Source organism: Syngnathus typhle, linkage group LG6, assembly GCF_033458585.1.
Source record: "Syngnathus typhle isolate RoL2023-S1 ecotype Sweden linkage group LG6, RoL_Styp_1.0, whole genome shotgun sequence".
NCBI classification, from domain to species: Eukaryota; Metazoa; Chordata; class Actinopteri; order Syngnathiformes; family Syngnathidae; genus Syngnathus; species Syngnathus typhle.
In genome coordinates this window covers 12,688,554-12,711,834 of record NC_083743.1, presented here as the reverse complement: position 1 = coordinate 12,711,834, position 23,281 = coordinate 12,688,554, and the positions used below count along the sequence as shown (strand labels likewise).

The following is a 23,281-nucleotide window of genomic DNA, read 5'->3' as shown; positions in this document are numbered from 1 at the left end:
CACAACCTGAAAGGCCCACCTCACCTTACTGGTGACGTCACGTTACAGCCACGGTCGCTCGAGCGCACGGTTGTGAAAGTGAAAGCAAACATGGTGAAGATGCATGGTCGACTTTTTGTTTTTGAAAATATGGGACATCCGCCGCAAGCGTGTACGTTTACGTGGCTAGTACGTTGCAGACTGTAACTTAAAAGCATTTGTTTGTGTCTGCAAGCAAAATGCAAGTAAAGCATTGTCTTGGACCAATTACTGGACTCCAAAATAGAAAAAGTCACGTTTTGAAAGCAGGCTACTATTATTTTTTTTAGAACCACAAAGGAGAAGGTAACAATAAAGGCGAGTAGGGTAGAATAGAGCTGGGTAAGTTTATCTGGAAACGTGGCTGGTATGGCTTTGTTAAAGGTTGCTGATTGTTCCGAAGGTAAATGTGCACACATCATATGTGTATGTCAGTTGTGTGAATGTTGATGCTTTGTTTTAGTGTGTGTGCTGCTCGTGGGCCTCATTAAGCATGAAATTATATCTGACCTTTGAGACCTTGCCTTTGGAATCAAGGTGTCATTAATTGGTTATTGACCTTTGCATGCCTTTGGTTTTGTGTCTTTTAGATGGGGAGAAGGCGGTTCTCGGGTTTGGAGGTGATCTTAATGGTCATTTTCGCATTGATGTTTGCAATAGCGATTGCTTTATTGGTTCTTTTTGTTACGGGCGTACCTGGGACCATCAAGGATGGTGAGTGAATCTACATGTGCATGGAAATCCAACTTTAGTTCAATTTCATGGGCCACAATATTAGGTACACTGATTAAATTATGCCATAGCTGTATTGAGTAAAGTCAACTAAATCATACTGACCATATTTTTATGCATCTAATGAGGTAACCAAAATATTCGAATCATCGCTTAGCATGGTGCAGTACAACTCAACACTACTGCTCAATACCACTAGGGAATCTTACTTGATTGAACAAGTGCTCTGTGTATTGTGGGATCTGAGTATTACAATTCTGATTAATGACTGATTAATCTATGCTAATTATGTTTTTATAGTTGACTATTGAATAAAGCACAAAATACGGTCATCCCGTTTAGTATTTACAACTGTTATTTATGTGTTTGTCATGAGGAAATATCATATGTTTTGGCAGAGACAACAGAGGTGTTTGTTCCACAGTGCCCAAATATTGCGCTTGCAGAAAGGGTAGACTGTTTCCCTGACGCTGGAGCCTCCAAGGTATGTGTGTCAGTCAATATGTGAGGGTTTACATATTTATAGACTTTGGACTCCTTTACATACTTTAGTGCCTTCATGGTTCTCTTTGATATTTCGACAGCCATTGCAGCTAATCAAGATTATTACTAAGTTACAATGATTATGTGAATACAAACATTACTTGTGATAGTAACAGCATTCATATGTTGGGATTTTAAGGGGGTAATCAGATTTACTCTGTGTTGATTTATGTTTAGTTTTATATAAATGTTCAATGTACAATAGGCCTATTACAATTATTATCATAGTAATGTGCTGTTTGGGCCTTGACACCTTGTTAAAGGCCATCTGTGTGTTAGATTTAGTTCAATATACACCATCTCTTTATTTGGATCAATTCCATATTGTTGCAATAATACCAAGGCCAGGTTACTGTCTGTATACAATTTCAGAAAAGAAAAAATAAACACCTAACTTTATGTGGCTCTCACAGAGAAGATGCCAGGAGCGTGGATGTTGTTGGCAGCCTCTAGATGAGCGAAACGTACCTTGGTGCTTCTTTTCCACCAACCATGGATACATTGTTGAATCAGTAGAGCAACCGGATCCTTATGGTAAATATATAATTTCTTAACCTCTAAATTATGAAGCGTGAGGGGTGAAAATCTACCGTATTTTCTGGAGTACAAGTCGCACCGACCATAACATGCATAATAAAGAAGAAAAATACATATATAAGTTGCACTGGAGTATGTCGTATTTTGGGGGAGAATTTATTTGATTAAATCCAACACCAAGAACAGTTGAAGTCTTGAAAGGCAATTTAAAATAAAAATAGAATAGAGCCAACAACAGGCTGAATAATTGCACGCTATGCTAACGTTACATGACACATAAACAACGAACTGAAAACTGCCTGATGTAGCATATTAAGAGTTATCAGATAACTATAGCATAAATAACATCTCACAAGTTTACCAAACTATCCATGTCACTCCAAATCCAATGAAATCTTCATTCTCTGTGTCACTTTTAAACAACTCCGCTAACTTCGGAGGTAGAAGATGCTGCGCTTCCTCTTCTTGTTATGGAACGGATGGAGAAGGGTGACCAAATGGACCAGGGTTTATTGAAGGGAACTCAAAAGGCAAACTGACATGACATAACAAACAATAACTTGACTGACTGACCGGGACGTGAAACAAAAAGACAGCAGGACATGACGACAGCAAGACAGTACGACAACAACACACAATGATCCAACGGGGAGTGACTTACGTCAGTTGCTGTTCCAATCATTCCACAGGCCTAGAACGCCCTCTTGCGGTTTAGTGTGAAAATAACATGTGAAATGATATGACATCCATCCATAATCTACATTGCTTGTCCCCACGGGGGTCGTGGGCGTAATGGAGCCTATCCCAGCAGTCATCATGGAGTAGGCGGGGGACACCCTGAACTTATTGCCAGCCAATCGCAGGGCACACAGAGACGAACAACAATTTGCACTCGCACTCACACCTAAGGGCAATTTGGAGTGCTCAATCGGCCTACCAAGCATGTTTTTGGTATGTGGGAGGAAACAGGAGTGCCCGGAGAAAACCCACGCGGGCACAGGGAGAACATGCAAACTCCACACAGGGAAAGCCGGAGGTGGAATCGAACCCGCACCCTGTGAGGCGGACGTGCTAACCAGTGCGCCACCGAGCTGCCCTGAAATTATATGATAATGTGTTAATAATTTCACATATAAATCGCTCCAGAGTATAAAGTGCACCCCTGGCCAAACTATGAAAAGATCTGTGATTTATAGTCCGGAAAATACGGTACTTTTAACTTGGTTCCCAATTACTATAAACCATCCCAGATAAGACCTTACTGTTCATTTTCTCTTTTTGAATTTTAAAACCAATAACAACCTTGTATATTTGAAACTGACATTATTATATTATTTTCCTTTCCATCATTTTTTCAATATTATTTTTCTATTCCCATTATTATAGTATTTTTTTTTATCGAGGTAGCAAAAACACAGAAGTTTGACTGATTCATTGAATTTGCTTTACTGATGGACATACTTCTTAATTTCTTGCGAATCTTAGTGCGGTTGGTGGACTTAATAAGGAAATAAATTTTACGTTTCATCTTTTGCTCACTGACTGACCTTATTTATTTTTCTCTTCAGCTTAGTTTGGAGTCCAACTGTGGTCATATAACTGCTATCTGTCTGTCTTACTCTCATCTCGTTTTTCTCTCTATCACTCACTTTGCCTCAGGCATGTCTGTCAGTGAAACATGATGTGCAGCCTCTCTGAGAGGCTGATTGAATTTGCAAAATGCAGATTTCCTGCTTGGAATCATTTTGCTTTAATTTAAGTTTGTTACTGATGGTTTATCACCATAATACAGCTTTCAGCTGTATTGAGAGATTTGATACTGTGAAAGACAAAATACAGGGCAAAATATGGCAGGTCATCTTTGCCATTGCATAACTTTGACATTGCCTAACAAGGGAACTTCCCTTGTGCACCTCTCTTTAACCAAGCTGTAATTTAATCAAATCCAATGTGTAAAGTCTTTGCAACGATCAACGAATAAGTCTTTTTTTTTTCCTGTATGAGATATGAAATGACAAAGTGACATAAAATATGCTCAATACTACTGTTGCAATCATGTAGGAAATTTATTGTTTTTAAAAGGACTTGCACAGTTCATCTGGAAAATATGATGGACACCACTGGCCCTTACAGCTAAATGTATGGCTGCACTTTTTAAACAGGACTTTACTATTTACTACTAATTCCATACATTCCTTTTTTAGTGTTTGTCCTCATTTGGGCCACAAATGAGCTGAAACTTCTCCCAACAGGCTTTTTGCCCCCACAAAATTGTCCACACATTAAGACAATTTTGAGTCAGTAGTCAAAAGTCAAATTTATCATTTGGGTTGGAGAACCTACAGAACCCATGCAAATGTGCTGACCGCTCATTCAATGTGCTGCTCCTGAAATAGTATGCAAATGAAAAACACAAAGGCAAAAAGATGAGCATGGAACACTTAGACAGACAGTCGATTTTGGTATTTGTATTATTATTCAAATTTAATGTTTCAATTCACAAGGAAAAAAAAAATACTGTGTAAAAAAATCAGACCTATTGAATTAAACATTGCATTCTATTGTAGTAGTTTAAAATAATGCAATATCAATTTTGATTGTCCAAAGCCACTATGTGTCAAATGTCGTAATAAAAAGCCGCATGGCACAGACAGAGGAACAATACAATAATTAATATCAGTTCTTTTATATGTATTTATTCATTTTTTGTTATTCTTAATTACACGTTGTCTTTACATTTTGATCGCCTCTGTTTTATGACCTCTACCTTGTTTTTATTTTATTTTATTTATCTTTTATGGCAGTAATGAAGGCACATCTGAAGAGAATGACATCCCCTTCCTTGTTTGGAGCAGATATACAGGAACTGTCATTTCAAGCTGAAATGCAATCAAGCAATCGACTTCGTTTTAAGGTTGACATTATAACCCCCCGCCCCCACCCACCCACATTTAAAACCAGACAAACTGTCACATGAATATTATACATAATCTCAGATTTACTCTCCTTGTGGTTGTTGTGTTTTTAGATATCTGACGCCCACATGCAAAGGTTTGAGGTGCCCCATGAACATGTTAACAGCCTCAGCAAGCACCCGACCACTCCCATTAACAACACTCTGGAGATCACACACAAACCTTTTGGGCTGGTTGTGCGCAGGAAAGAGAACAACAAAGTCCTGTAAGTTCTTATACTGCTGATTGACTATTTTTTTCTGTAAATATAACAATGTACTATTGTTTCCTTTTGGACAGTCAGTTACAAAGTGCGGATTACAAATAAAATGTATTGTATTGTATTGTATACAATAGTACAATGTGCATGTGGAATACTCAAGTTTTGCTTGAGCTCTTTACATCTAGCTACTGTAAATCTAACTCTGTTGACCTTTCACATAGTCAAGAGCACATCAAGGTCTCAGCAAACCAAATAAACATACATATGATTATCAACTATTATTTATCTTTCACATAATAAAAACTGTAGTAGATCATAAAATCGCGCGCAGAACCTTGGCCTGACCATTACCTGGAATATATCTGGGATTTCCCTGCCCTAAATTGCACCTACACTCGGACACATCCGCAATGACTCAGCATTGGATGAAATTTTGTGTCTAATCTATCCTGTAAAATCTTCAGCATTACAAACATTCAAAATAATCTCAAAATGTTTACAATTTCCAGTGTATTGATGAGTTTAGACTCACTTGCTTACTAAAAATGCTATTGTATTATCTGACAACCTTGCATTGCCTCCAATTTTAAATGTTCTTATATTTTGGTCACAAATTACATCCAGGTTTGACACAAGAATGGGACCACTGGTGTTTGCAGACCAGTTTCTACAGCTGTCTGCCAAGCTTCCATCTGATAATATTTATGGTCTCGGAGAGCATGTACACAGACAGTTTCGCCATGACATCAACTGGAAGACCTGGCCTATCTTCACCAGAGATGCTTTTCCTAATGGGGTGAGTGATCACATAATTGAGTGAGTGTGTAAATGCTATTTTGTCGTTTGCCTTTATATACTCAAACACATGCAAAAAGTGCACATTACGAAAACAGAAAAGTCACAAAAAAAGTCACAAACAAAAACATGTTACACTTTATGAAAGACAACTGCAAACAAAAACATATATAGTGTTGCGTTATGAACTTTCATTCATTGATAAAACATCTATAAAGCGGAACAAAGAAAACTGATGTTTGATCCGGGGTTCCAGCTGTGAGTACAGTTTTTTTCATGAGAGACTTTAGAGCAAGAAACCATCTGTTTCCCATTTGTTTCAACGTTCCGCTTTCCACCTGCAAATGTGGAGAGGAGTTTAGATTACGCTCATAAATCAATCTTCATTATTCCTTAACTGTAATCTGTCACTACAACCAACCAACATACACAATGGTGTGAACCTAATAGATTCTCATTTTGATTAATGATTAACTAATTCAATTGAGTATGTATTACAAGTAATGTTTACAAAGCAATCTTGTTCTGCCGCGTTTACCAAACATAATTACCTCTTTCTCTAGGGAACACACAACCTCTACGGACACTATCCCTTCTTCCTCTGTCTGGAAGACACAAGTGGAAAATCATTTGGGGTCTTCCTTATGAACAGCAATGCGATGGGTGAAAAACACAACAATATTAAAAAAACAAAAAAAAAACATGGTTATTACTGAGTCCAGCATGTTGCACACATCAAAAGCTTTATTTGGCTATTTAAGATTTTCTTTAAAGTGTCACTAATGGCTTTCATTACTGTCTATTTTCAGAAGTGACTTTGCAACCTGCACCTGCAGTGACATACAGAACAATTGGAGGAATTCTTGACTTCTATGTTCTTTTTGGGGATACACCAGAACAAGTGGTGCAGGAGTTTCTCGAGGTGATACACGCCTAGAAAATTAAGAAAAGCATCTCAAGAAATGTGCTCTATTGGACAATTTGTTCAAATGTAGTAAATAGTGTTGGCAATGTAATCTGTCATGATAACCTGGGATTACCTACATGATTGTCTATTATATTTGTACAGACAATTTTTATGATTAGTTTTTCCTGACCTACTGTGCTTTCAGCTTATTGGCAGGCCTGTCATCCCGCCCTACTGGTCACTGGGATTCCAGCTATCTAGGTGGGACTATGGTAGCTTGAGTGAGGTCAAGAAAACAGTGGAAAGGAATCGTGAAGTGAACCTTCCATATGTAAGATTTTGTTTGCTCTGATTATATTATTTTCAGACCCTTGCAATACTGTACATAATACATAAGTTTGAGCGTTCGAATCTCTACTTCGGCCTAACTGTGGTAGATTTGCATGTTGTCTCTGTGATGACACAAATCTTCTTTCACTGACTCTTAGCTTTTCCACCTGACCTTCTTTACAAAGAAGAGGACAAAAATAAGAGCAGCTCAATACAATGTGCAGCCTGTTATTTTGTCAAATAATGCTAAAACAAACACAAGTAAGAATGTGTGGTTTCTATAGGAGCACAGGTAAAATCCTCAGTGAAGATCAATTCCTCACCTTTGCGACCTGACCTGTGTTATTCTTTAACAGTTTATATATCAGTTTATGGTTCCATACACCTGACTTGTTAGGCAATCCGCGAATATGGAGGTGAAAGCAGCAGTTGGATAGAAAGTGTGAGCGATTGCAACAGCCTTTAGCTTGGACAGGGTTATTCGGCTTTCTACTAAATTATGGGCTTCTGCTGGGCTCAATTCAGGTTCAAACGTGAGCGCACTATTTTTCAAGTGCAAGTGAATGTTAATGCTGATCAAAGATCAATCGGACAGGTTCCTTTCATCATTTTATTCGTCCTGATCAAAATATGAAACCTGCTCTCTTCTATCAGTGATGACTGATATATACCCTTTTTTGAGTAAAGAGACTCAAAGGCTTTTTCTTGATGGGGCAAAAGTCACCCTGGACACGAGAACTGAGGCATGACACTTGTTTTTAAATTAATTGCCAAAATAAACTCCTTATCTTAATCTCTATAGTTCATATTCTCAGACAATGTTATCACAACATCAGTGTTGTATTTCACAGTATCACCGCCTAATCAAAACTGCCCCACCTTAACTGATGACTAGATACAATAAAATAGATCACTGATTTTGTTCAATCTTTCATCTACTGCAGGGGTCACCAAACTACGGCCCGCGGGCCGGATACGGCCCGCGGGACCGTTTAATCCGGCCCGCCAACCCTGAATAAATTGTATTATTAAACTTTTTTTTTTTTTTTTTTGCTCATTTTGCCTGCAATGACTGCGTTTCCCCAGTAGATGGGGAAGCGCTCGCCTGCGCATTTACTACCGGAAGCCGTGTCAGAAAGCTCGGTGCACACTCACAAGTGCGTGTACGGACATGGCGCACTCGCGCTCTATTTGTATCAGTCCCGAATTTAGAGCGTGGGCTGTGACGACAGCATTCTTGTAATTTGCGCGCTGAGCTTTCAGATGCAGTTTTGCGCTAAAGCCACCCACAAACCTTCCCCTGGAATCCTTCCGTTAAAATGTCGCCCAAGTAAAGCAGGGTGAACAGTGCCGAGCGTTTAAAAGAGTTGCCAATTTGGCTCGACGTACGCGACGTGACGTTCAGCCACATGAACGTCAACATCTACCCGTCACAGATCGAGGTAAACGGACCAACACCTCGGATCTCGCCTAAGAATTGCCACAACAAATTTTACTCCAGACTATGACGCACTATCAAACTTTAACAAAAAAGACAGCAGTATCTACAAGCCTACTGGAACCTACAAAAGGATTATAAGGAAGGAACACAGGAACTTTAAGAGACTGCTCATGTGTGTCAGAGAGGTTCTGCTCTGACAACTGAGCTGAACTTTTATCTGTTAAGATTGTGCATGGCACAACAGAAAGTTAATGTTCCATGGTTTTTTTTCTATGAAGAACCCAGAGAGAGTTATTTAGTTATTTATTTCCTGTTTTTTCTGTGAAGAACTCAGAGAGGGTTTAGTTATTATTTATTTCATTAATAGTGTTATTATTTGTTTCCTGACTTTTTTTCTGTAAAGAACCTGGAAAGGGTTATTAAATAACCGTTATTTGGTTATGTGTGGCTTTCTGGAAAACAATAATTTTTTTAAGCTCCCCTACGATCGTCACACTTTTTCTGTTACAAACTGCCACCGGCCCGCCATCAGAGAAGGGAAAGGTTATGTGGCCCTCACAGGAAAAAGTTTGGGGACCCCTGATCTACTGTGTACCCAAAGATTGCAGGATGCCAATGCAGCGAACTCCTGATGTCAATTGACAGAAGAGTCTGACTGAACATAGTGACTTAGTTTTATTGGATATTTACAAAGACAGACATCGCACAAATAGATTGAAATTAATTCAAACACCAGTAAATATTTTTTTTCTTCTTTTTTTAAAAATATTTTATTCCTGCCAAACACGGCTAGTTACAAAGTAGCCTTCCAGCAAAGTAATTGATCGCAATCTTCATCTTACTCGACCTACGCACTAAACCAACCAAAGCCTTCTTCTTCAGTGTCGGAACACAAGAGCCCCTCCTTCGTTCCATGCTTACTCAGTCTCTCTTGTTTATGCATGAGGTCAACTTGCGGATCAGCTTGTGAAGTCCTCTTCATCATGCAGCAGTCCAAGCTTTTTGAAGCGCAATACCCAGTGTCATTGTTCAATGAAAAACGTGCTTCCAAAGAGAATTTCAAGTCATTGTCTTGTTCAAATTGTATTGGATTTCCTTTTTTATTAAAAAAATGGCTATTTAGTTTTCAAACAAAAATAAAAAGCACACTGTACATTCTTATCTTTGAACAGTGACACAATTGGGTATTAAATTTGTGGTTTCATGATTCCTTGCATACTAGATTTTTTTTGAAGGCTTTTCTTTTACATACGATTTTACTGTTGGTCTCACAGGAAAATTGTGTTTATGTATGTCATTTTGTCTGGAACAACCTTATGCAGGAAATCCAGTATACTGACATTGACTACATGGAGGATAAGAAAGACTTCACTTATGATAAAGTCAAGTTTAGTGAGCTGCCTCAGTTTGCTGACTACCTTCACGAGAAGGGACAGAAATACATCCTCATCCTGGTAGGAAACACCCCAGCATCAATGAAGCACATCAATTTTATCTAAAAAAAAGAGCTTTGAAAAGAAATAAACAGCCATTTAATAAAAGCACCACATATTAGTTTTCTAACACAACTAATATGTTGTTGCCTTTTGTTGACTCAATTTTATTAGAGGCCAAATTACCTTGAGAAAAGGTGGTAATTTAGTTTTAGCTATTAAATGTCAATTAAAATAACATTGACGTATTTTGACTGCAGAGTCCTGACTTGATTACCAAATGATCCAGTGTCATATCCCAGTATTCACATCATTACGTTGTTTTTATTCATTGTGAGTTGATTCATGCAGTTTAATGGCATGTTTCCCCTTATGGGTATACTGTATGTATTTGTGTTTGCCAGGATCCCGCTATTGCCACCAGCACACGAGTTGGGGGTGCGCCATATGAGTCATTTGACCGTGGGACTGAAAAGAAAGCCTGGGTCACCGAAAAAGATGGCAATACACCTTTATTGGGAGAGGTGAGATAAAAATACACAGGGCTTAAATAATACTGGTCATGTGACAGTAATTGTGTTCTTATCTCCATTAAACACGGACTGCTTAGTTATTTTAATGATGTCTTATAATTAGCAAGTCATTTGTCCAAATGAAATAAATGCACAATCTATGTTCAGTACACAAACACAAGTTAAACAAGATTAGACATGAGTAAAATGAGTATCACACTGTACATGATCATTACAAAATTGTAATTATGCTTAATCTTCCATTTGAACATTGCAATCAGCATAACAAATAAGGAATCTCTGTTGATTGTAGTTGAGTTCACTGGAGGATTTAGTCGGAAGTCATACAAAAAAATGCGTCTGTTAGCCTCATGTTCATGTTGTAATCCAAGTACTATAGGAGATGGATAGATGGACCATGGTAGAAATTTGTTGTGATCCTATGTAATTTAGAGTAGGTCATCTCTGAAGCAAGTGTATTTTGTATGCACACTAATGTCTGGGTGACTAGTTTGTCCTAATTTCCATCAAACCATAACACACCCTAATGGAAGTTCAACCCCCTAGTGTGCTTTTTTCTGCCCATTCGCATGCACAGCTTGTTTTTAAAAGGCTCATACCCACTGTGAAGGGTGGATGTTTGAGGGATAAACTTCCGTAGCTCTTATGCTTTTACAGCCTTGTTTTGATTATGCACACGATTAAGTGCAGTCCCACTGCTAATCGCCTTTTCATGCTGCTTGTAACAGGTCAAACATATGCATTGATTCCACATTAGTATTTAATCTTAAAATGTTCTACATTGCTACATCGCAGATTAAGCATGGAGCGAGAGGGAGAGAGAGAGAGCGAGAGAGAGAGAGAGAGAGAGAGAGAGAGAGAGAGAGAGAGAGAGAGAGAGAGAGAGAGAGAGAGAGAGAGAGAGAGAGAGAGAGAGCAAGACAGCGCTTTATACAAAATTATAATTATTTCGGTGTGGGGAAATTTGATATTCACGTAAAATGTCATCCTATTTATTTCTAAAATATAAATACACCCTTTATTCTTGGCATTTATACTTTGAAGTACTTATAAGTACTGAACTATACACAAGGAGTATGAAAGTAGGCAGCTGGGCAGTATACGGCTACAAAAGGTAACAGATTTGGAAGGGGAAAATAATCCAGTAAAAGAGAGAAAGCACAGAATTTAAAAAATTGCAAGCATCAAAGAACCATGGCATTCTCGCCACCTGCCAGAAACATCTGCCTGAAAGTAAAAAAGTAGACTGTGTTTGTATGTGTGTGTGTGTGTGTGTGTTTACCAAGCCCATGCAAAGGCATGATTCATGCACCAAGGCATCTAACTACTTTATTGTTGCAGGAAGTCTGAGAAAAGTAGACCAACCTTGAGAATGACTCTGTCTAGAAGGCTATTCCTCACAAGCCATAATTGCGTACAGAGACCAAGAAGTGAAATCACTTTCATTCTAAGCGGATAAATCATTTTCCTTTGAGCATGATATACAGGATGCCTCAGATCACATGGTCACATCTAGAGCTCTAATACGTTCCCCTCTCAGCAGCGTTCTTTCTTGGATTCTTACACTTGAGTAGTTTCTCTCCTACCATTTTTTAAAAACTTTTGACACTTTGTATGTTGTTTTCCCCTTTTGTTGGAGATAGAATACTTATTGTTGGCGTTTACTCCAAACGCTCTTCGTCCCTTTCAGGTGTGGCCAGGAGAGACTGTGTTTCCAGATTACACCAGCCAAAATTGCATCGACTGGTGGGTTGATGAGTATGAAAGATTCTCGCGGAAGATCAAACATGATGCCCTCTGGATAGTGAGTCTGATTTGAAAATTGTATTACCAAAGTTAATTTCAGATTCTTTTTTTTTTTAAACAAGCCAGACATTCATTAATCAAATGAGCTCCGAAATAAGAGCTCAAAAAGTCAAAGTGCTAATTAGGTTGTCTAACTTAGCATGGGTTTGCCAAATGTTTACGTCCAACATCAGCAAGTATCTGTACAAAGTATAATGGATGGTATTTTTTCCAAGTATGAGAATCCGCCTACTGGTCGATGTCTGCTGGAATAGGCTCCAACACGCCCTCAACCCCCGTGGGGGCAAGCAGTATAGAAAATGGATGGATGGATTTTGACTCTTCTGTCTATGTTGCTTTATAGTTCTCTAATTTTAACTAACTCACTCTATTTAGCCACACAAGAGCAGCAAACGTTGTTCACATCAAAATGCTGGACAGTTCTCCACTACTGTACTGCAAACTACAAGCACAAAAAAAAATATTGCTCATCTACCTCTGTCAATCAAAACAACTGTCTTCAAGAAACAATCTTTTTAGTTGAAAAAAGTTAATATTACAAGTGAATAGTACTATTAGTATTGTAGTACTATTAGTATTGCTCCTTCAGTTTTAACTAGCAACCCCTATATCCATCATTTTATTGATAATTGCAATTTTTGAAGGTATATTGGTTCCTAATTATGGCTCATCCTATTGCAGGACATGAATGAAGTGGCTAACTTCAAGAAAGGATCAACTAAGGGCTGTGACGATAATAACTTGAACTATCCTCCTTACACTCCAAGTAAGAGACATTCTCCCATCAACCATCACATCCAATTTCTGTACAGCAGTCTGTCGCAGAATTTCAAAGGCCTGGCTCCTGAGTCATTTTTACTCTTTACCCTGTCCAATTTCTGGAGTCATCACATTATTCAGGTGATTGTGTAAACAACGTAATGTGGTATGCTTTATAAGAGAACCACCATTATCTAATTTTGCAAAATTGGACATTACTTTCCAATGCACTGGCTTTTTTCTTCTGCCGTGTACCCGTTAATCTGATTGATTCCCTTCTTTACAGTTGCACGGGTAAAGTGGAAATGTTGTACAAACAGCCAGTCCTGCAAAAGACAAAAAAAACATCTGGCAACAATTTGTTCCTATTCCAGCTGAGTGGGTCTGCCTTCAACTGTAGTAGGAACAAGTGACTTAAGTGAAACGTATCATTTTAATGGGTGACTCTTGGTATCTGAAATTCAACTAGACAAGAAAATGCACAGAAAATAACAGGAAATTTGAGTTGTACGTCATGACACCTGTATGTACCCGGACAAATATCTCTAATAATGGACTGAGACTATATACCGCAAACGAGGGTTTGTTGATTATAGCGTATTGTCATCACTCACAGTTAGCGGATCTGTATGATAGTGTAAACTGGCTCACCATCTTATCTATTCCTACCCATCACTGCCATAATTTTTCCTTCCAACAGAGATTATAGATGAGGTGATGTATAGTAAGACTCTGTGTATGGATGCCAAGCAGGCCTGGGGGAACCACTATGATGTTCACAGTCTCTATGGCTACTCCATGGTGCTGGCTACTGAAAAGTGAGTGCAAAATCAATATTTGTGTTTCGCCAACTTGTGCTTTGGAAGCCAACTGGCTAAAATCTATTTAGACCAATGAGGACCATTTAGAGCAAAATACGCAGTGGAGTTATAAAAATAGTTGCATCTTAATCTATGTAATTTCGGTGGGTTAAAAACGATAGTCCAGAATTAATGAGATAAAAATCCACCGCACTTCTGCATCTTCCTCCCTAACAGCAACTTCCCTTGTGTCTTCCCTAACTACAACTATCAACATTCTCTTTCTCTCACCCTGCTACCGTTATACTTACTATCTCTCGACGCGTCCCTAACCATCTAAGTCTGCTCTCTCAATCTTTTTCTCTCTAAACTTCTAACCAAATCCCAGAAAAAAAGGTGAGCTCTGATGTTATCACAAACTACAGAAGTGGTAGAATGTTTTAAGCAGGTGGATTAATCTGCTAAATTTTTATTCCATCACCACAATATTGATGAGAACATTGTGTTTAGACTATTAAGGGCACGAAAATCGTTTTTGACTCTAGTTCAGCTTTAATTTTATTTATTATTATCAATATTTTTTTCACATTTGCCTCAGAGAAAGCAATAGATGTTTAAAGTACCTAATGAAACTAGTGCAGTGTAAACATAAGTGGGTTCTGAATATTTGAGAAAATCAATTCAGCTTCGATTTCCTTCAAGGAAAAGCATGACGTATGTAGATATAAATAATCACAATCTCTGTCTGTGTATTCAACCAAATCACGTGTCCTGAGGCTCTATATTCATGTAAATCATCTTTGACCACTTTGCTTTTTCTCTCTGTGACCTCAGAGCTCTGCAGCGTGTGTTTGGTGGGAACCGTACTCTGATGCTGACCCGCTCCTCCTTTCCGGGTGTAGGGAAATATTCAGGTCATTGGCTGGGGGACAATGCTGCCAACTGGAATGACATAAAATGGGCCATCCCCGGCATGCTAGAGTTTGGTCTATTTGGAATTCCATATGTGAGTTCTGAACTTTCATTTAAGATCAAACTGCTCTTATTATCTGTTCATTGGCCTCGGATACAATGACTAGAAACTACTAGTTGCCATGAAGGAGCTACAAAGTTGTTAGACATTGATGCTGTTGTATTGCTTTCCCTCGCACGATTCTCACTCATCTTCATTAGCATTCCTTTATTTTCCACAATATCTGCCTCAATATGGCAGATCTCAGCAACCACAATTCCCTCTCCTTTCAAACTTTAATTAACCAATTACATTCATCAACGTTTATTTGTCTGAACAATAGTCAGTGCTGGACTGACATGGGGGCCAATGGGACCCACTGGCCCATAAAGTACACTTGACATCAGAACATAGACATTCAATTTGATGATAAACAGGATAACACTATCGTCACCAGCATCTTTACCAGCTAAAAATGTACAGAATGCCTCTCACTGTTCTTTCAAAACGGAAACTCTGAATAGCTCTGCGAAAACAGAATTATTTGCAGAGTCCAGGCATTCATCAGGTGGTGTTGCTGTATATGTGTAAAGGAGGATTTGGCGCCCAATGTTGGGGAGGATAATACGCTAGATCTGGGGGTATATAGTGTACAAGATGGTGTATCGGTCAGAATACAGGAGGCAGCAAAGGACGTTTGGACACAGGGAATGGCCAAAAGGTAGATGGAGGGATGGACAGGTTTATTGAGTAGCAGGATTGAAGGTCATAATAGAATTGCAGATTGATAGAATTGCGGAATGATTGCGGAGTCTTTTGGTCATGAACTCGGCTTTTTTACTTGCTTCAACTATAACTAGAAAACTTCTACCCCACCATACCGCGAACTGCTCTCTTCCGGAGTGCCCTGCTCATGCGCAGAGAACGCCGCGTCACCCCATGGAATCACGTGACATGCGGAGCGGGAAAATAGGCAGAGCCGCTGCCAACACAGACATGCACATAGAACAACACAACATGCAAACGATGTCACAGCCTTTTGTACAGCCGCCCCCAAATGTGCAGGGCACATTTGTTTCAAACAAAGGCTCATCAGTCTTTATGAGAGTCCTGAGTCACTTCCGCTGGGAGGGCTGGTAGCACCACCAGTCGAGCTACTGGTCGGGTGTACTGCCGCCCTTTAATGTCGACATCAGCTGACCTTATGTGGCCATCGTCACTGCGATGAATCTTCGTCACATGACCAATAGGCCACATGGCACGGGGTAACTGTGGCTCGGTGATCATGACCACTGACTTCTCCAGGAGGTCGGGGGGGGAGGCTTGCCATTTCTGTCTTGTTTGCAATCCCGGTAGGTAATCCCTGATGAATCTTGACCAAAACTGGTCGGCAAGGACTTGGGAGTGCCGCCAGCGCCTTCGGCTCAGGATTTCGCTCTTCGGGTAGACGATCTGGGGGAGTGATCCATCAGGCCGCCCCAGTAGGAGGCTGTTGGGGGTCACGGGGTCGACGTCAGACAGGTCAGCAGACACATAGCCCAAAGGTTTTGAGTTGAGAATGGCCTCCACTTCCAACAGGACGGTGGAGAGGACGTCCTCATGGATAGGCTCAGTACCTAGACAGGTGCGGAGTGCAGACTTGACTGCTCGTACTTCTCTCTCCCATACTCCACCAAAGTGAGGGGCTGCTGGGGGGTTGAAGTTGAATTTGATTTTACGTGGAGCGAGTTGACTTTGTAGGGTTGGACACATACTTGTGAAGGCTTCCCGAAGCTCCTTCTCTCCCCCCTTGAAATTGGTCCCGTGGTCTGACCACAGTTCCGAGGGGGTTCCTCTTCTGGCAATGAATCGCCTCAAAGCCATCAGGAAAGCATCGGTGTCCATATTTCGTATGAGGTCCAGATGTACCGCTCTGGTGGTCAAGCACTTGAAGATGAGACCCCAGCGTTTCTCATGGCGTCGTCCAACCTTTACTAACATGGGACCGAAACAGTCCATGCCAGTGGCGTGGAAGGCAGGTTTATGCAACTGGAGGCGTGCGGTTGGGAGGTCAGCCATTTTAGGTATGGAAGGCTTGGCCCGCCAGCGCTGACAATCTACACAGGAACGTTGATAGCGACGAACTGCTTCACGGCCGTGAATGATCCAATAGGTCCTCCGCAACTCTGCAAAGACTCGCTCTGGCCCTGGGTGTTTAAGGTCCTGGTCATATTTCTTTATGAGCAGGCGGGTCACAGGGTGTGAGGCGTCGAGGACGATAGGGTGTGGGGTGACCTCGTTCTGGCCCTCTAGACGGCGTAACCGGCCTCCTACTCTGATTAGGTCGATGGAGGTGTCGGTGACTGGCGCTAGAGTAAGAAGTCGACTCGAAGTTTTAACAGGCTTCCCTGCAGACAGCTGAGCACAATCGTCTGGGAAGGATTGCTTCTGGGCTCGTTGAAGGATGAGTACTTCAGCTTGTCGGTATTCTTCAGCGGTAGGTGAGTAGATCGGAGGGGCCTGGCCATGAAGCTCCCTTGCAGTAGCGTCCATGAGTTCCTGCCAGGTGTTGCACGTCTTGTCTTGTAGAATGGCAATGTCAGGTGAGGTGACGGTGGACCCACAGAACGTACCTTTCCTTAGTTCAGCGGCATCATCAGGTGGAATACCGTGTGGCATTTCTGGCCAGGTGGTTGGACCCTGTAGAAGGAAGGTGGGTCCTTGTGACCATCGATTGGGCTCCAACAGGGATATCAATGTCTTCCCTCTTGTCAGGTCGTCGGCAGGGTTGTTGTCTGAGTCTACGTAGCGCCAAACAAAGCCTTCCGTAAGCTCCTGGATCTCAGCTACTCTTGACCCTACAAACACCTTGTATCGACAGGATTGCGAGTGTAGCCAGGTGAGTACAGTGGTAGAGTCAGACCACAATACTGTGCTGTGTACTGGGAGAGCAAGCTCTTTCTTGAGGGTGGAAGCCAACTGCGCTGCTACAAGAGCCGCACACAGCTCAAGGCGAGGTACAGAATGCACACGCTTAGGGGCTATGCGGGAGCGAGCCAGAACAAAGGATAAATGTACCTTACCCTGGTTGTCTTCGGTTCGGAGGAAGGCTACAGCCCCGTAGGCCTTTTCTGAGGCGTCAGCAAAGATGTGCACTTGCCGAATGGTCCCTTCGCGGTGGCTATCCGCAGGCGCATACGGACGTGGCATGGTAATGGCCGGCAGATGCTTGAGCTCCGCCTCCCAACAGGACCAAGCCTGTAGCAGGTCAGGAGGGAGGTTAGGATCGTCCCAACCTCGCTGCTTGTCCCACAGCTGTCTTAGGATGAGCTTGGCGCGAATGGAGAATGGCAGCAGGTATCCCAATGGATCGTACTGTGAGGCTAGGACTCTATAAATGTTCCTCAAGGTTGGTACCTCGTAAGGGACTAACCGCTGCTTGTAGCCTAGGGAGTCTGCCTGCCAGTTCCAGCTGAGGCCCAGGGTCGACTCAAACGGGTTGGACTTATCTTGGGCTAGCCACAGGTCTAGACTGGTGGATCTGAGCTCTGAAGGTAGGTGGCTGAGAACATTTGGGTCATTGCAAGCCCACTGTCGCAATTCGAAGCCGCCCGAGGCGAGGAGTTTCCTGAGCCGGTCCACCCGACCCTTTGCTTCGCTGGGTGTAGCCACACTCTGCAGGTAGTTGTCGACATAGAAACAGTGCTCCACGGAGAACCTCATGTCATCGTTTGACTTACTGGGATCCTTGACATGGCTTTGCAGGGCGTATGTCGCACAACATGGGCTACAGGTGGTCCCAAAGGGGAGGACCTGCCATTCAAAGATCTTGGGTGGTTGTTCTACCTCTAGGTCTCGCCATAAGAATCTCAGAAGGGGGCGATCCTCAGGGAGGAGACGGACCTGGTGGAACATCCCTTTAATGTCCCCACTAACTGCAATGGGACCTTCTCGGAACCTCAATAGGACCGCTAGCAGTGAGGCACCTAGAGTGGGGCCTGGTAGGAGGAACTGATTAAGGGACTGGCCCAAAAATTGATGAGAACAGTTAAAGACGAGGCGGTTCTTCCCGTTATGGGTCACGAGGTGATGGGGGATAAACCAGCTCTCCGTTGATGAGGTGTCCTCGCTAATTTCCTGCACTGCGCCTGACTCGATGAGTTTCCGCATCTCCGCTTGGTATGCTTGTCCCTGCTCAGGGTTCTTAAGGAGGCGTCTCTCAGTGCTGCGCAGCAGGGCCATAACTGAGTCTTTCGGTGCTTGCAATAGTGGCATAGCCGCATGGCGTAACAGGGGAGTAGCGTATCTAAGGATGCCACTCACCTCGGTACGTCCTGTCTTCGTCTCCAGCAGGGCTATGGCTTGCTGATCCTGCTTGGATCGTGTCACTTCCCTCTCTGGCCTGTAGGGGACTGTATCCACTTGCCAGAGTCTCTCCACATGCCTGTAGAGATCATCCATGGGTGGTGGAACAGAGGTGAACAGGCATTGAGCTGGGTGAGCTGGCCGCCCCGTCGACTGACACGGGCCCTGCATGGTCCACCCCAGTCTAGTGCGGACAGCTGCTGGGCTACCATGAGGACCAAGCCTGACAGGCTCGATGGGGGTTACGAGGTGGGGCTGGTCTGAACCTATGAGAAGCAAGGGCTTTACTTCTCGGAAGGTAGGAATAGGGATTCCACGCAGGTGCTTGAACTTCCTCTGTAGGTGGCTAACTGGGTAGCTATGTGGGGCTAGATTAAGATGGCTGGCTGTAAAGGCATCAGTGATCTTAAACATAATATTAGGGTTGGTGGGAGAGGAGACCCGGAATGACACTGTATGGCCATGCAAGACTTGGATGTCCGAGCGCACTGTGCGCAGTGGGAGGTCTTCGGGAGCGCCGTTAAGGGCTAGGGACTTAGCAGCGGTGGGGAGCAGCATAGTCCTCTCAGACCCATCATCCAGTATAGCGTAGGTGTCTAACTTCTGACTACCATAGTGCACGTGTACTCGCACCACCTTCAACATGACTCGGTTCCCCACATGTGGTCGGTCAAGGTAGAAGGACTCGGAGGCACAGGTAGTCAGGCAGCTTTCAGCCTTTGGAGGTGAGTCATCCTTAACTTTCTCAGGTCTTATGTTAATCTCGTGGAGAGCGAGAAGGTGCTTGCCTTGACAAAGGTTACAGGGTTTCTTGAGGTCGCACTGAGCGGCGAAGTGTCGGCGGGCACAGCGCCAACACCGCTTGTGCTCTTGGATCCACCTCTTCAGCTCGTCTTTGGTGAGCTGGGCTACACCACTACACTGGCTGAGGTAGTGGTCTGTACTCTCACAATAGGCACAGTATACCTTGGACTTGTCTTTCCCTTTGACAGGTTTCTCTTTAGCTAGTTTCACTGAGGGCTCCTGGCTACTATGCAGGACTGCTGTTTGCTTAGCCACAGGACGAATGTTCCATTTAGTGCTCTGCCTCTCCTTGGAGCTCCGGCTACTGGTAGGATCGTCAAAGTCCTGACACCATGACTCGTGGCGAAGCCACTCTGACAGGTCCCGCAAGGTGGATGTGGCTCCAGATCGAGTGGGCTGGGAACGGCGGAAATCGGCTCGCTGTTCAGGCGGAAGCTTACTCAGTAGGCGAGCTACGTGAGAGCCACAGCTTAGTTCAACTTCTCCTTCGTGGCCCAAGGTCTGGAGGAGACCCACCAGTGATTGTATTTGAAGGGCAAATTTCTGGAACGCCATTGGATCACCCCGCCTGACCTCTGGGCCGTCCAGGACGCTGGATATCTTCTTTAGGGCAAGCTGATGAGGTTGACCATATTTGTCATAGAGAGCTGTCATGGTGTCCGTGTAGGGTGTTGGAGAGTTTAGATAGGCGTCAGATATCAGTTTGGCCTCTTCTAACTTAAGATGGTCTACTAGTACCTGATACTTGAAGAGTTCTGTAGCATTGGAGGGGAGGAGGTTCTCTAATGCTATACGTAGCCGGGCGAACTCACTAGGGTCCGGGAAAGTGAACTTGGGAATGGTAGGTTGGGGTCCTCTGTACACTGGCTCTGGGTATGGAGGTTGCATGTAAGGGGTGGTTCTGTGAGAATGTGGCACTTGAAGATGTGATTGACCAGTTGGGGGTGCTCCTAGAGGTAAGGGTAAGTTACATGGCGGTACAGGAGGAACGTGGGAGGACTCACGGCTAGAAGGAATGAACTGTGGATGACGGAATTGGGCTGGTTGTGGCTGAGGCCTGTAGTGTAGAGGCTTGGTCTCCGGTGGAGTCGGGTAAGGAGGTAGCTGATGAGCTCCCAGATTCAAGGCACTGAGGTTGGCGTTTAGGGCTTCCTCGGGTTCAGGCCATGGCGGAGGAGCAGGCCAATCCTCCTCTTCCTCTGACTCAGTGAATCTCGAGCTGTTGCTCGTGGTGACGGCCCCATCAGGTGGTTTGGGACTGGAACATGCTGGTAGAGGGATGTTCACTTGACTCATGCCTATTCTTAGAGAGTGGGCCACGTCAATCAGCTGCTGAAGGTCACTACGGGCTTTATTTAGCTCCTTCAGTCCGGCATGGATGGCTTCGTGAGTCTCACGCAGAACCGCATTCCCATCTTGTACGGTGTGGCGGTTCGGGTGGTACTGGTCCTGGTTTGGCTGTTGTTGGTATGACTGGACAGGTGCAGATAAGGTTCTATCATCCGCATTCCTCCTCCGGGTGAAGCTTGAGGCTAGCTGAGGGGCTCTATACTGAGCAGCATCCTCGAAGCTCTCCGGGTGAAATTGAGGTGCACGCAAGGAGATCGTCTGGACTAGTCCCTGCTGTGGGTATGACGGTCTGCCTGTTGGGGTCGGTGTAAACGAGTCCCAACGTGGTTGGCCGCTGTGCTCATATCCCACGTAGTCCACCTCGAAGTCCTGCATCCAAGCTGGGGGGTGCGTCCGACGTTTTGGCCTCACATCCAGGTGTCTTTCTTGATCTTGCTCCATCCTGAACACTATATCCGGCTCGAAGGACCACAATGTAAAGGAGGATTTGGCGCCCAATGTTGGGGAGGATAATACGCTAGATCTGGGGGTATATAGTGTACAAGATGGTGTATCGGTCAGAATACAGGAGGCAGCAAAGGACGTTTGGACACAGGGAATGGCCAAAAGGTAGATGGAGGGATGGACAGGTTTATTGAGTAGCAGGATTGAAGGTCATAATAGAATTGCAGATTGATAGAATTGCGGAATGATTGCGGAGTCTTTTGGTCATGAACTCGGCTTTTTTACTTGCTTCAACTATAACTAGAAAACTTCTACCCCACCATACCGCGAACTGCTCTCTTCCGGAGTGCCCTGCTCATGCGCAGAGAACGCCGCGTCACCCCATGGAATCACGTGACATGCGGAGCGGGAAAATAGGCAGAGCCGCTGCCAACACAGACATGCACATAGAACAACACAACATGCAAACGATGTCACAGCCTTTTGTACAATATGCTTTGTTTGTTTCTCTCGGCCTTGGCACTTCTGGTTTTTGTCACATCAAACGCATACCCTTCCCCAAACGCACTTGGCTTGGAGAAAATCAGTGGGCTCGAGACAAGATAAATTCTCAGGGTTTTGTGAACTCACAGTTCGGAATTGCAGCCAAGGTTAGTCAGAATGCTTACTCAGAGGCAATAAAACACTTCCTTCAAGTTTCCTCTTAATTACCATGCAATTCTGGCATTCGGAACACTTTTAGCTGGTAATTGATCCCAATGCTGAGACAGAGAGGGCAAGTCTACCTCAAATGACATCCGTAAAGAATATGAAAAAACATTTATTTTCCTGCAGCATTAGCACATCTGACATACCTCACACACGCACTGTGTTGAGCACACTGCTGAGTTCATGACACCCGCACGCACGCATGCACACACACACGCACACACGCACCCGCACACAATCAGTTCTGTGGTCTTAATATGCCACTGACGACAAGGTGTGACTTTAAGGTTCTTCTGTATTCACACACACAATACACATTTCTAACATTGACAGGGAGAAAAATAAGACAGACAAATGGGATTTTGATCAATTCCCACCAACTGAGTTTGTTGTAAACCATGGGCAATAGTAAACAATAGTGCTCAAGCAGTCTGGAATACATAGAAAGTCTCTTTTTTAAGGTGCTAAACCATCCCACTGAGCGGCGAACAATTGCGAGTGTTTCTGAAAGTGCTGAATACTGCGTCCACATCGTAATTCATCCGCTTTCTTTCAAGGTTGCAAATGTTCGCTAAACGTATGATGTGGACTGTGTCTAAATACTTCTACACCTTACTGTTTGGGTACCATTTTCTCGCAGGAGGACAGCAAGAATAATAAATATACAATGATTTCATGCATTTCAGATTGGAGCTGACATCTGTGGATTTTTTGACGACTCAAGTGAAGAATTATGCCGTCGCTGGATGCAAGTGGGAGCTTTCTATCCTTTCAGCCGCAACCACAATGCTCAGGGCTACAAGGTAGTGTGCTCTTAGGTCATGTTGCACTTTCGTTGCGGTATTAAACCATCCATCTTAAATAAATT

The 23,281-nt window shown here is 43.1% G+C and overlaps 1 protein-coding gene across 3 annotated transcripts in view; it reads left to right on the top strand.

The window, feature by feature from the left end:
- si (sucrase-isomaltase) overlaps positions 1-23,281 on the top strand; it is a 51,565-nt gene that overhangs the window by 2,121 nt on the left and 26,163 nt on the right. For all 3 annotated transcript variants that reach the window (XR_009714734.1, XM_061281361.1, XM_061281360.1), the window contains exons 2-17: positions 609-732; positions 1,149-1,234; positions 1,707-1,827; positions 4,635-4,744; positions 4,859-5,010; positions 5,632-5,803; positions 6,366-6,465; positions 6,612-6,724; positions 6,915-7,040; positions 9,803-9,934; positions 10,318-10,437; positions 12,137-12,250; positions 12,934-13,018; positions 13,712-13,829; positions 14,646-14,817; positions 23,100-23,216. Coding sequence is in view for 2 of the 3 variants with exons in the window: in XM_061281361.1 (XP_061137345.1) it covers positions 609-732; positions 1,149-1,234; positions 1,707-1,827; positions 4,635-4,744; positions 4,859-5,010; positions 5,632-5,803; positions 6,366-6,465; positions 6,612-6,724; positions 6,915-7,040; positions 9,803-9,934; positions 10,318-10,437; positions 12,137-12,250; positions 12,934-13,018; positions 13,712-13,829; positions 14,646-14,817; positions 23,100-23,216 (1,962 nt within the window). In the remaining variant the exon portion in view is untranslated. The remainder of the gene's footprint in view (positions 1-608; positions 733-1,148; positions 1,235-1,706; positions 1,828-4,634; positions 4,745-4,858; positions 5,011-5,631; positions 5,804-6,365; positions 6,466-6,611; positions 6,725-6,914; positions 7,041-9,802; positions 9,935-10,317; positions 10,438-12,136; positions 12,251-12,933; positions 13,019-13,711; positions 13,830-14,645; positions 14,818-23,099; positions 23,217-23,281) is intronic.